At 36.7% G+C, this 13,549-nt stretch overlaps 1 protein-coding gene across 3 annotated transcripts in view; it reads right to left on the bottom strand.

Moving 5' to 3' along the window:
- Nucleotides 1–13,549, bottom strand: part of LOC103785882 (ankyrin repeat domain-containing protein 36A-like) — a 132,795-nt gene that overhangs the window by 80,740 nt on the left and 38,506 nt on the right. For all 3 annotated transcript variants that reach the window (XM_063594779.1, XM_063594781.1, XM_063594782.1), the window contains 14 exons: nucleotides 12,649–12,677; nucleotides 12,486–12,558; nucleotides 10,785–10,813; nucleotides 10,618–10,690; nucleotides 8,911–8,939; nucleotides 8,748–8,820; nucleotides 7,046–7,074; nucleotides 6,879–6,951; nucleotides 5,169–5,197; nucleotides 5,006–5,078; nucleotides 3,305–3,333; nucleotides 3,138–3,210; nucleotides 1,431–1,459; nucleotides 1,264–1,336 (listed from right to left, as the gene is read on the bottom strand). In XM_063594779.1, the coding sequence (XP_063450849.1) occupies nucleotides 1,264–1,336; nucleotides 1,431–1,459; nucleotides 3,138–3,210; nucleotides 3,305–3,333; nucleotides 5,006–5,078; nucleotides 5,169–5,197; nucleotides 6,879–6,951; nucleotides 7,046–7,074; nucleotides 8,748–8,820; nucleotides 8,911–8,939; nucleotides 10,618–10,690; nucleotides 10,785–10,813; nucleotides 12,486–12,558; nucleotides 12,649–12,677 (714 nt within the window). The remainder of the gene's footprint in view (nucleotides 1–1,263; nucleotides 1,337–1,430; nucleotides 1,460–3,137; nucleotides 3,211–3,304; nucleotides 3,334–5,005; nucleotides 5,079–5,168; nucleotides 5,198–6,878; nucleotides 6,952–7,045; nucleotides 7,075–8,747; nucleotides 8,821–8,910; nucleotides 8,940–10,617; nucleotides 10,691–10,784; nucleotides 10,814–12,485; nucleotides 12,559–12,648; nucleotides 12,678–13,549) is intronic.

Raw genomic sequence — 13,549 nt, 5'->3', positions numbered from 1 at the left:
CAAACATTCATCATGCTCTTTAATTTGCCCAATAACTGAGAAGGCACAGAATTACGACGACATTTCAGTTGAACGTACACTTCACATCCCTTCAGTGGATGTGTCCTAAATTGATCACCTTGGATATATGCTTGCTGATACCTAGTAGATAACATTCATTATCTCTCACACCCACGTGGTGCAATAATTTGCCTAAGTTTCTTGTATCCACTAGTTTAGACTTCTGAAAATTTCTTCATCCACTCTTGGCACCAAAGGATAATATATTAGCCTCAATAAAGATACCATCAATTATCAACTTTGACATATTTCTTCAAAGTAAAACTGCTACAAGCATTAGATATTAATCAGTTTTTCATTCAGAAATCACTGCAATATTCATTGAAAATGACGATTTTAGGAGTTAGTTAGAATTCAACATCATTTTTGTTTCTAAAATAGACTTTTTGGGAGGACCATGTTATTCTCTAAAGAAGTTTCATGAAATAACTATTTCATCCAAGAGGTAGCCCCTTGAACAAGGAAGCAAATTTATTCATATTCAAGATTATCTCATTTTTGTAACTACAATCCACAAAACATGTATCTCTGATGCCTCCTAGTAACCAAGAGGAGTAATGAGTCAGTGTGGTGTATTCCAATTATACCATTGTTTCCTGCTTCCAGTAGTTCCTGGAGCAGCCAAAATCAAATAACTTTTATGAAAATATTCCAAATGCATCTGAAGTGAGTTCACTCAGGTTTCCTCAGAAGAAACCAGAAAATTATATAAAAGAATTCCTCTTTTCCACCTTCCTGCCTCACAATCCATCTTCTTTAGGAAAATAGTTGCTACACCAGGGGTCTCCTTAGTTCTCCTACAGTGTCTATGGGTTGTTACAACAAGCTTTCTGTCTTTTCTTGGCAGTACGATCTGAAGTGTGTAAATTCTATACTTCCTCTCTTTCTCCTTCCACCCTTACTGAAAACAAGCTGGAGAATTAAAGCAAAATTATGTTGTTCCCCAGAGCCCCTTATGCCTTGAACTGCTCTCCATATTTCTTCTTCCCAATTTCAATGTGGGGAAGTGTATAATCTTACTGCGAAGATCATGTTCCAGACCAGCAGCAACAGCATCACCCACGAACTTATTTGAAATGAAGAATCTCAGGACGGCGAAATCAGAATGTGCAGCTTCAACGAGCCCCCCACTGATTTATTCAGGGAAAAGAATTTCTTATCTATCTGGACTGAACATGACATTAAATCTCTTTTCAAAATTACCTCTCCTAGTTTTTTCTCCATCCTTTTTTCCTCTGGCTATATTCAAAAGAGAATATTTCTCGTCTCTTGTAGCCTGAATGGAATTTGAAATGAAATAATAAATTAATAAAGTATGTTTCATAGACTATACATTTACTAGTTCACAATATAAATGAGAGTTTCATTACCTTCAAGCCTGGTGGTTGCTCAAAAGACACTGAAAAGTAAAAGGGATTCATAATCACTCATATGTAAAAATGACAAAATTATCCACACATTCACGCAGTGTTAGCATCAACCTCTGTCTTCCTGCCTGTATTAGCATAGGTTTGATGGCTTCTACTTTGTGTCTGGGGACTAGAACATGACAGAAATACACTGAGAAAAGGGAATACAGGCTCCATGAAATATAGTCTTAGAATTTCAAACATGGTGTGATTTGTCATATGCCAAAAACTAAAATAAAACCGTGTCAATATCAACGTGGATATGCCAAGTGATGAGGACAAAGTGATCTAAAATCAGAGGAGCAACTCATACACCTGAGAATCAACGTGAAAGCAGGTGCTACATGATCCCACATATCTTTCATGCAACAAATTAAAAGGATTTACACCATTATACTACAAACATTCATCATGCTCTTTAACTTGCCCAATTACTGAGAAGGCACACAATTACGACGACAATTCAGTTGAATGTACACTTCACATCTCTTCAGTGGAAGTGTGCTAAATTGATCACCTTGGATATCTGTTTGCTGATACCTAGTAGATAATATTCAATATCTCTCACACCCACATGGTGTAATAATCTGCCTAAGTTTCTTGTATCCACTACTTTAGACTTCCGAAAGTTTCTTCATCCAGTCGTGGCAACAAAGGATAATATATTAGCCTCAATAAAAATATCATCAATTGTCAATTTTGACATACCTATACAAAGTAAAACTGCTACAAGCATTAGATATTGATCAGTTTTTCATTCAGAAATCACTGCAATATTCATTGAAAATGACCATTTTAGGAGTTAATTAGAATCCAGCATAATTTTTGTTTCTCAAATAGCCTTGTTGGGAGTATCATGTTGTTCTCTAAAGAAGTTTCATGAAATAGCTATTGTATCCAAGAGGTAGCTCCTTCAAGAAGGAAGCCAATGTGTTCATATTCAAGTTTGTCTCATTTCTATAACTAAAATCAACAAAACATGTATCTCTGATGCCTAATAGTAACAAAGAGGAGTAATAACTCAGTGTGGTTTTATGCCAATTCTAGGATTATTTCCTTCTTCCAGCAGTTCCTGCAGCAGCCAAAATCAAGTATTTTTTATTAAAATATTCCAAATGCATCTGAAGTGAGTTCACTCAGGTTTCCTCAGCACAAACCCCAAAATTATATAAATGACTTCCTCTTTTCACACCTTCCTGCCTCACAATCCGTCTTCCTTGGGAAAATGATTGCTACACCAGGGGTCTCCTTAGTTCTCCTACAGTGTGTACGGGTTATTACAACAAGTTTTCTGTCTGTTTTTAGCAGTACGATGTGACGTCTGTAAAATCGATACTACCTCTCTTTCTCCTTCCACCCTTACTGAGAACAAGCTGGAGAATTAAAGCAAAACTATGCTGTTCCCCAGAGCCCCTTATGTCTTCAACTGCTCTCCATATATCTTCTTCCCAACTTCAATGTGGGGAAGTGTATAATCTTACAGCGAAGGTCATGTTCCAGACCAGCAGCATCAGCATCAGCATCACTCAAGAACTTACTACAAATGAAGAATCTCTGGCCTGCTGAATCAAAGTGCAGCTTCGACGAGCCCCCTGCTGATTTATTTGGGGAAGAGAATTTCTTATCTATCTGGACTGAACATGACATTAAATCTGTTTTCAAAATTACCTGTCCTAGATTTTTCTCCATCCTTTTTTTCTCTGGTTATATTCAAAACAGAATCTTCCTTGACACTTGTAGCCTGAATGGAATTTGAAATGAAATAATAAATAAATAAAGTATGTTTCATAGACCATACATTAACTAGTTCACAATATAAATGAGAGTTTCATTACCTTCAAGGCTGGTGGTTTCTGAGAAGACACTGAAAAGCAAAAGGGATTCATAATCACTCATATGTAAATATGACAAAGATATCCACACATTCATGCAGTGTTAGCATCAAACTCTGTCCTCCTGCCTGTATTAGCGTAGGCTTTGATGGCTTCTACTTTGTGTCTGGGGACTAGAACATGACAGAAATGCACTGAGAAAAGGGAATACAGGCTCCATGAAATATAGTCTTAGAATTTTAAACATGGTATGATTTGTCATATGCCAAAAACTAAAATAAAACCATGTCAATATCAACGTGGATATGCCGAGTGATGAGGACAAAGTGATCTAAAATCAGAGGAGCAACTCATACACCTGAGAATCAATGTCAAAGCAGGTGCTACATGATCCCACATGTCTTTCATGCAACAAATCAAAAGGATTTACACCATTATACTACAAACATTCATCATGCTCTTTAACTTGCCCAATAACTGAGAAGGCACACAATTACGATGACAATTCAGTTGAACTTACACTTCACATCCCTTCAGTGCAAGTGTCCTAAATTGATCACCTTGGATACCTGTTTGCTGATACCTAGTAGATAATATTCATTATCTCTCACACCCAGGTGGTGTAATAATTTGCTTAAGTTTCTTGTATCCACTAGTTTAGCCTTCCGAAAGTTTCTTCATCCATTCATGGCACCAAAGGATAATATATTAGCCTCAATAAAAATATCATCACTTATCAATTTTGACATATTTCTACAAAGTAAAACTGCTACAAGCATTAGATACTGATAAGTTTTACATTCAGAAATCATTCCAATATTCTTTGACAATGATCACTCTAGGACTTAATTAGAATGCAACATAATTTATGCCTCTAAAATAGCTTTGTTGGGAGTATCATGTTATTTTCTAAAGAAGTTTCATTAAACAGCTATTTTATACAAGAGGTAGCTCCTTGAACAAGGAAGCCAACGTATTCATATTCAAGTTTATCTCATTTCTATAACTAAAATCAACAAAACACGTATCTCTGATGCCTAATAGTAACAAAGAGAAGTAATGAGTCATTGTGTTTTTATGCCAATTCAAGCACTGTTTCCTGCTTCCAGCAGTTGCTGGAGCTGCCAAAATCAAATATTGTTTATGCAAATGTTCCAAATGCATCTGAAGTGAGTTCACTCAGGTTTCCTCAGCACAAACCCCAAAATCATAGAAATGACTTCCTCTTTTCCCACCTTCCTGCCTCACAATCCGTCTTCATTCGGAAAATAATTGCTACATCAGGGGTCTCCTCAGTTCTTCTACAGTGTCTATGGGTTATTATGAACAGTTTTCTGTCTGTTTTTAGCACTACGATGTGACGTCTGTAAAATCTGTACTTCCTCTCTTTCTCCTTACACCCTTAATGAAAAGATGCTACAGAATTAAAGCAAAATTATGCTGTGCCCCAGAGCCCCTTATGTCTTCAACTGCTCTCTATATTTCTTCCTCCCAGTTGCAATGTGGGGATGTGTATAATCTTACAGCGAAGATCATGTTCCAGACCAGCAGTATCAGCATAACCCAAGAACTTATTAGAAATGAAGAATCTCAGGCCTGCTGAGTCAGAATGTGCAGCTTCGACCAGCCCCCCACTGATTTATTCGGGGAAGAGAACTTCTTATCTGGACTGAACATGACATTAAATGTGTTTCACAAAATTACCTGTCCTAGATATTTCTCCATCCTTTTTTTCTCTGGTTATATTCGAAAAAGAATCTTTCTCATCACTTGTGGCCTGAATGGAATTTGAAACAAAATAATAAATAAGGTATGTTTCATAGGCTATACATTTACTAGCTCACAATATAAATGAGAGTTTCATTACCTTCAAGGCTGGTTTTTTCTGAGAAGACACTGAAAAGCAAAAGGGATACATAATCACTCATATGTAACTATGATAAAGTTATCCATACATTCATGCAGTGTTTTTATCAACCTCTGTCCTCCTGCCTGTATTAGCGTAGGCTTTGATGGCTTCTACTTTGTGTCTGGGGATTAGAACATGACAGAAATACACTGAGAAAAGGAAACACAGGCTCCATGAAATATACCCCTGCAATTTCAAACATGGTATGATTTCTCATATGTCGAAAACTAAAATCAAACGGTGTCAATATCAATGTCCATATGCCGAGTGATGAGGACAAATGTGATCTAAAATCAGAGGAGAAACTCATACACCTGAGAATGAATGTCAAAGCAGGTGCTACATGATCCCACATGTCTTTCATGCAACAAATCAAAAGGATTTACACCATTATAATACAAACATTCATCATGCTCTTTAAATTGCCCAATAACTGAGAAGGCACACAATTACAACGACAATTCAGTTTGAACGTACACTTCACATCTCTTCAGTGGAAGTGTGCTAAATTGATCACCTTGGATATCTGTTTGCTGATACCTAGTAGATAATATTCATTATCTCTCACACCCATATGGTGTAATAATCTGCCTGTTTCTTGTACACACTAGTTTAGACTTCCGAAAGTTTCTTCATCCAGTCGTGGCACCAAAGGATAATATATTAGCCTCAATAAAAATATCATCAATTATCAATTTTGACATACCTATACAAAGTAAAACTGCTACAAGCATTAGATATTGATCAGTTTTTCATTCAGAAATCACTGCAATATTCATTGAAAATGACCATTTTAGGAGTTAATTAGAATCCAGCATAATTTTTGTTTCTCAAATAGCCTTGTTGGGAGTATCATGTTGTTCTCTAAAGAAGTTTCATGAAATAGCTATTGTATCCAAGAGGTAGCTCCTTCAAGAAGGAAGCCAATGTGTTCATATTCAAGTTTGTCTCATTTCTATAACTAAAATCAACAAAACATGTATCTCTGATGCCTAATAGTAACAAAGAGGAGTAATGACTCAGTGTGTTTTTATGCCAATTCTAGGATTGTTTCCTTCTTCCAGCAGTTCCTGCAGCAGCCAAAATCAAGTATTTTTTATTAAAATATTCCAAATGCATCTGAAGTGAGTTCACTCAGGTTTCCTCAGCACAAACCCCAAAATTATATAAATGACTTCCTCTTTTCACACCTTCCTGCCTCACAATCCGTCTTCCTTGGGAAAATGATTGCTACACCAGGGGTCTCCTTAGTTCTCCTACAGTGTGTACGGGTTATTACAACAAGTTTTCTGTCTGTTCTTAGCAGTACGATGTGACGTCTGTAAAATCGATACTTCCTCTCTTTCTCCTTCCACCCTTACTGAGAACAAGCTGGAGAATTAAAGCAAAACTATGCTGTTCCCCAGAGCCCCTTATGTCTTCAACTGCTCTCCATATATCTTCTTCCCAACTTCAATGTGGGGAAGTGTATAATCTTACAGCGAAGGTCATGTTCCAGACCAGCAGCATCAGCATCAGCATCACTCAAGAACTTACTACAAATGAAGAATCTCTGGCCTGCTGAATCAGAAAGTGCAGCTTCGATGAGCCCCCTGCTGATTTATTTGGGGAAGAGAACTTCTCATCTATCTGGACTGAACATGACATTAAATCTGTTTTCAAAATTACCTGTCCTAGATTTTTCTCCATCCTTTTTTTCTCTGGCTATATCCAAAACAGAATCTTCCTTGACACTTGTAGCCTGAGTGGAATTTGAAATGAGATAATAAATAAATAAAGTATGTTTCATAGACCATACATTAACTAGTTCACAATATAAATGAGAGTTTCATTACCTTCAAGGCTGGTGGTTTCTGAGAAGACACTGAAAAGCAAAAGGGATTCATAATCACTCATATGTAAATATGACAAAGATATCCACACATTCATGCAGTGTTAGCATCAAACTCTGTCCTCCTGCCTGTATTAGCGTAGGCTTTGATGGCTTCTACTTTGTGTCTGGGGATTAGAACATGACAGAAATGCACTGAGAAAAGGGAATACAGGCTCCATGAAATATACCCTTACAATTTCAAACATGGTATGATTTCTCATATGTCAAAAAGTAAAATAAAACCGTGTCAATATCAATGTGCGTAGGCCTAGTGATGAGAACAAATGTGATCTAAAATCAGAGGAGCAACTCACACACCTGAGAATCAATGCCAAAGCAGGTGCTACATGATCCCACATGTCTTTCATGCAACAAATCAAAAGGATTTACACCATTATACTAAAAACATTCATCATGCTCTTTAAATTGCCCAATAACTGAGAAGGCACACAATTGCAATGATACTTCAGTTAAACTTACACTTCACATCTCTTCAGTGGAAGAGTCCTGAATTGATCACCTTGGACACCTGTTTGCTGATACCTAGTAGATAATATTCATTATCTCTCACACCCAGGTGGTGTAATAATTTGCTTAAGTTTCTTGTATCCACTAGTTTAGCCTTCCGAAAGTTTCTTCATCCATTCATGGCACCAAAGGATAATATATTAGCCTCAATAAAAATATCATCACTTATCAATTTTGACATATTTCTACAAAGTAAAACTGCTACAAGCATTAGATATTGATAAGTTTTACATTCAGAAATCATTCCAATATTCTTTGACAATGATCACTCTAGGACTTAATTAGAATGCAACATAATTTATGCCTCTAAAATAGCTTTGTTGGGAGTATCATGTTATTTTCTAAAGAAGTTTCATTAAACAGCTATTTTATACAAGAGGTAGCTCCTTGAACAAGGAAGCCAACGTATTCATATTCAAGTTTATCTCATTTCTATAACTAAAATCAACAAAACATGTATCTCTGATGCCTAATAGTAACAAAGAGAAGTAATGAGTCATTGTGTTTTTATGCCAATTCAAGCACTGTTTCCTGCTTCCAGCAGTTGCTGGAGCTGCCAAAATCAAATATTGTTTATGCAAATGTTCCAAATGCATCTGAAGTGAGTTCACTCAGGTTTCCTCAGCACAAACCCCAAAATCATAGAAATGACTTCCTCTTTTCCCACCTTCCTGCCTCACAATCCGTCTTCATTCGGAAAATAATTGCTACATCAGGGGTCTCCTCAGTTCTTCTACAGTGTCTATGGGTTATTATGAACAGTTTTCTGTCTGTTTTTAGCACTACGATGTGACGTCTGTAAAATCTGTACTTCCTCTCTTTCTCCTTACACCCTTAATGAAAAGATGCTACAGAATTAAAGCAAAATTATGCTGTGCCCCAGAGCCCCTTATGTCTTCAACTGCTCTCTATATTTCTTCCTCCCAGTTGCAATGTGGGGATGTGTATAATCTTACAGCGAAGATCATGTTCCAGACCAGCAGTATCAGCATAACCCAAGAACTTATTAGAAATGAAGAATCTCAGGCCTGCTGAGTCAGAATGTGCAGCTTCGACCAGCCCCCCACTGATTTATTCGGGGAAGAGAACTTCTTATCTGGACTGAACATGACATTAAATGTGTTTCACAAAATTACCTGTCCTAGATATTTCTCCATCCTTTTTTTCTCTGGTTATATTCGAAAAAGAATCTTTCTCATCACTTGTGGCCTGAATGGAATTTGAAACAAAATAATAAATAAGGTATGTTTCATAGGCTATACATTTACTAGCTCACAATATAAATGAGAGTTTCATTACCTTCAAGGCTGGTTTTTTCTGAGAAGACACTGAAAAGCAAAAGGGATACATAATCACTCATATGTAACTATGACAAAGTTATCCATACATTCATGCAGTGTTTGTATCAACCTCTGTCCTCCTGCCTGTATTAGCGTAGGCTTTGATGGCTTCTACTTTGTGTCTGGGGATTGGAACATGACAGAAATACACTGAGAAAAGGAAACACAGGCTCTGTGAAATATACCCCTGCAATTTCAAACATGGTATGATTTCTCATATGTCGAAAACTAAAATCAAACGGTGTCAATATCAATGTCCATATGCCGAGTGATGAGGACAAATGTGATCTAAAATCAGAGGAGAAACTCATACACCTGAGAATGAATGTCAAAGCAGGTGCTACATGATCCCACATGTCTTTCATGCAACAAATCAAAAGGATTTACACCATTATAATACAAACATTCATCATGCTCTTTAAATTGCCCAATAACTGAGAAGGCACACAATTACAACGACAATTCAGTTTGAACGTACACTTCACATCTCTTCAGTGGAAGTGTGCTAAATTGATCACCTTGGATATCTGTTTGCTGATACCTAGTAGATAATATTCATTATCTCTCACACCCATATGGTGTAATAATCTGCCTAAGTTTCTTGTACACACTAGTTTAGACTTCCGAAAGTTTCTTCATCCAGTCGTGGCACCAAAGGATAATATATTAGCCTCAATAAAAATATCATCAATTATCAATTTTGACATACCTATACAAAGTAAAACTGCTACAAGCATTAGATATTGATCAGTTTTTCATTCAGAAATCACTGCAATATTCATTGAAAATGACCATTTTAGGAGTTAATTAGAATCCAGCATAATTTTTGTTTCTCAAATAGCCTTGTTGGGAGTATCATGTTGTTCTCTAAAGAAGTTTCATGAAATAGCTATTGTATCCAAGAGGTAGCTCCTTCAAGAAGGAAGCCAATGTGTTCATATTCAAGTTTGTCTCATTTCTATAACTAAAATCAACAAAACATGTATCTCTGATGCCTAATAGTAACAAAGAGGAGTAATGACTCAGTGTGTTTTTATGCCAATTCTAGGATTGTTTCCTTCTTCCAGCAGTTCCTGCAGCAGCCAAAATCAAGTATTTTTTATTAGAATATTCCAAATGCATCTGAAGTGAGTTCACTCAGGTTTCCCCAGCACAAACCCCAAAATTATATAAATGACTTCCTCTTTTCACACCTTCCTGCCTCACAATCCGTCTTCCTTGGGAAAATGATTGCTACACCAGGGGTCTCCTTAGTTCTCCTACAGTGTGTACGGGTTATTACAACAAGTTTTCTGTCTGTTCTTAGCAGTACGATGTGACGTCTGTAAAATCGATACTTCCTCTCTTTCTCCTTCCACCCTTACTGAGAACAAGCTGGAGAATTAAAGCAAAACTATGCTGTTCCCCAGAGCCCCTTATGTCTTCAACTGCTCTCCATATATCTTCTTCCCAACTTCAATGTGGGGAAGTGTATAATCTTACAGGGAAGATCATGTTCCAGACCAGCAGCATCAGCATCACCCAAGAACTTTACTACAAATGAAGAATCTCCGGCCTGCTGAATCAGAAAGTGCAGCTTCGACGAGCCCCCTGCTGATTTATTTGGGGAAGAGAACTTCTCATCTATCTGGACTGAACATGACATTAAATCTGTTTTCAAAATTACCTGTCCTAGATTTTTCTCCATCCTTTTTTTCTCTGGTTGTATCCAAAACAGAATCTTCTTTGACACTTGTAGCCTGAGTGGAATTTGAAATGAGATAATAAATAAATAAAGTATGTTTCATAGACCATACATTAACTAGTTCACAATATAAATGAGAGTTTCATTACCTTCAAGGCTGGTGGTTTCTGAGAAGACACTGAAAAGCAAAAGGGATTCATAATCACTCATATGTAAATATGACAAAGATATCCACACATTCATGCAGTGTTAGCATCAAACTCTGTCCTCCTGCCTGTATTAGCGTAGGCTTTGATGGCTTCTACTTTGTGTCTGGGGACTAGAACATGACAGAAATGCACTGAGAAAAGGGAATACAGGCTCCATGAAATATATCCCTACAATTTCAAACATGGTATGATTTCTCATATGTCAAAAAGTAAAATAAAACCGTGTCAATATCAATGTGCATAGGCCGAGTGATGAGAACAAATGTGATCTAAAATCAGAGGAGCAACTCACACTCTTGAGAATCAATGTCAAAGCAGGTGCTACATGATCCCACATGTCTTTCATGCAACAAATCAAAAGGATTTACACCATTATACTAAAAACATTCATCATGCTCTTTAAATTGCCCAATAACTGAGAAGGCACACAATTGCAATGATACTTCAGTTAAACTTACACTTCACATCTCTTCAGTGGAAGAGTCCTGAATTGATCACCTTGGACACCTGTTTGCTGATAACCTAGTAGATAATAATCATTATCTCTCACACCCAGGTGGTGTAATAATTTGCTTAAGTTTCTTGTATCCACTAGTTTAGCCTTCCAAAAGTTTCTTCATCCATTCATGGCACCAAAGGATAATATATTAGCCTCAATAAAAATATCATCACTTATCAATTTTGACATATTTCTACAAAGTAAAACTGCTACAAGCATTAGATATTGATAAGTTTTACATTCAGAAATCATTCCAATATTCTTTGACAATGATCACTCCAGGACTTAATTAGAATGCAACATAATTTATGCCTCTAAAATAGCTTTGTTGGGAGTATCATGTTATTTTCTAAAGAAGTTTCATTAAACAGCTATTTTATACAAGAGGTAGCTCCTTGAACAAGGAAGCCAACGTATTCATATTCAAGTTTATCTCATTTCTATAACTAAAATCAACAAAACATGTATCTCTGATGCCTAATAGTAACAAAGAGAAGTAATGAGTCATTGTGTTTTTATGCCAATTCAAGCACTGTTTCCTGCTTCCAGCAGTTGCTGGAGTTGCCAAAATCAAATAGTTTATGCAAATGTTCCAAATGCGTCTGAAGTGAGTTCACTCAGGTTTCCTCAGCAGTAACCCCAAAATTATATAAATGACTTCCTCTTTTCCCACCTTCCTGCCTCACAATCCGTCTTCATTCGGAAAATAATTGCTACATCAGGGGTCTCCTCAGTTCTTCTACAGTGTCTATGGGTTATTATGAACAGTTTTCTGTCTGTTTTTAGCACTACGATGTGACGTCTGCAAAATCTGTACTTCCTCTCTTTCTCCTTACACCCTTAATGAAAAGATGCTATAGAATTAAAGCAAGATTATGCTGTGCCCCAGAGCCCCTTATGTCTTCAACTGCTGTCTATATTTCTTCCTCCCAGTTGCAATGTGGGGATGTGTATAATCTTACAGCGAAGATCATGTTCCAGACCAGCAGTATCAGCATAACCCAAGAACTTATTAGAAATGAAGAATCTCAGGCCTGCTGAGTCAGAATGTGCAGCTTCGACCAGCCCCCCACTGATTTATTCGGGGAAGAGAACTTCTTATCTGGACTGAACATGACATTAAATGTGTTTCACAAAATTACCTGTCCTAGATATTTCTCCATCCTTTTTTTCTCTGGTTATATTCGAAAAAGAATCTTTCTCATCACTTGTGGCCTGAATGGAATTTGAAACAAAATAATAAATAAGGTATGTTTCATAGGCTATACGTTTACTAGCTCACAATATAAATGAGAGTTTCATTACCTTCAAGGCTGGTTTTTTCTGAGAAGACACTGAAAAGCAAAAGGGATACATAATCACTCATATGTAACTATGACAAAGTTATCCATACATTCATGCAGTGTTTGTATCAACCTCTGTCCTCCTGCCTGTATTAGCGTAGGCTTTGATGGCTTCTACTTTGTGTCTGGGGACTAGAACATGACAGAAATACACTGAGAAAAGGAAACACAGGCTCTGTGAAATATACCCCTGCAATTTCAAACATGGTATGATTTCTCATATGTCGAAAACTAAAATCAAACGGTGTCAATATCAATGTCCATATGCCGAGTGATGAGGACAAATGTGATCTAAAATCAGAGGAGAAACTCATACACCTGAGAATGAATGTCAAAGCAGGTGCTACATGATCCCACATGTCTTTCATGCAACAAATCAAAAGGATTTACGCCATTATAATACAAACATTCATCATGCTCTTTAACTTGCCCAACATCTAAGAAAGCACACAATTAGGATGACACTTCAGCTGAATGTACACTTCACATCTCTTCACTGGTAATGTCCTAAATTGATCACCTTGGATATCTGTTTGCTGATACCTAGTAGATAATATTCATTATCTCTCACACCCATGTGGTGTAATAATTTGCCTAAGTATCTTGTATCCACTAGTTTATCCCTCCGAAAATTTCTTCATCCAGTCGTGACACCAAAGGATAATATATTAGCCTCAATAAAAATATCATCTATTATCAATTTTGACATACTTCTACAAATAAATCTGCTACAAGCATTAGATATTAATCACTTTTCCATTCAGAAATCACTGCAATATTCATTGAAAATGACCATTTTAGGAGTTAGTTAGAATTCAACATAATTTTTGTTTCTAAAATAGCCTTCTTGGGAGTATCATGTT

This window comes from Pan paniscus, chromosome 12 (genome assembly GCF_029289425.2).
Source record: "Pan paniscus chromosome 12, NHGRI_mPanPan1-v2.0_pri, whole genome shotgun sequence".
NCBI lineage: Eukaryota > Metazoa > Chordata > Mammalia > Primates > Hominidae > Pan > Pan paniscus.
Note: the sequence above shows the minus strand (reverse complement) of the source record. Positions and strands in the feature narration are given on the sequence as shown.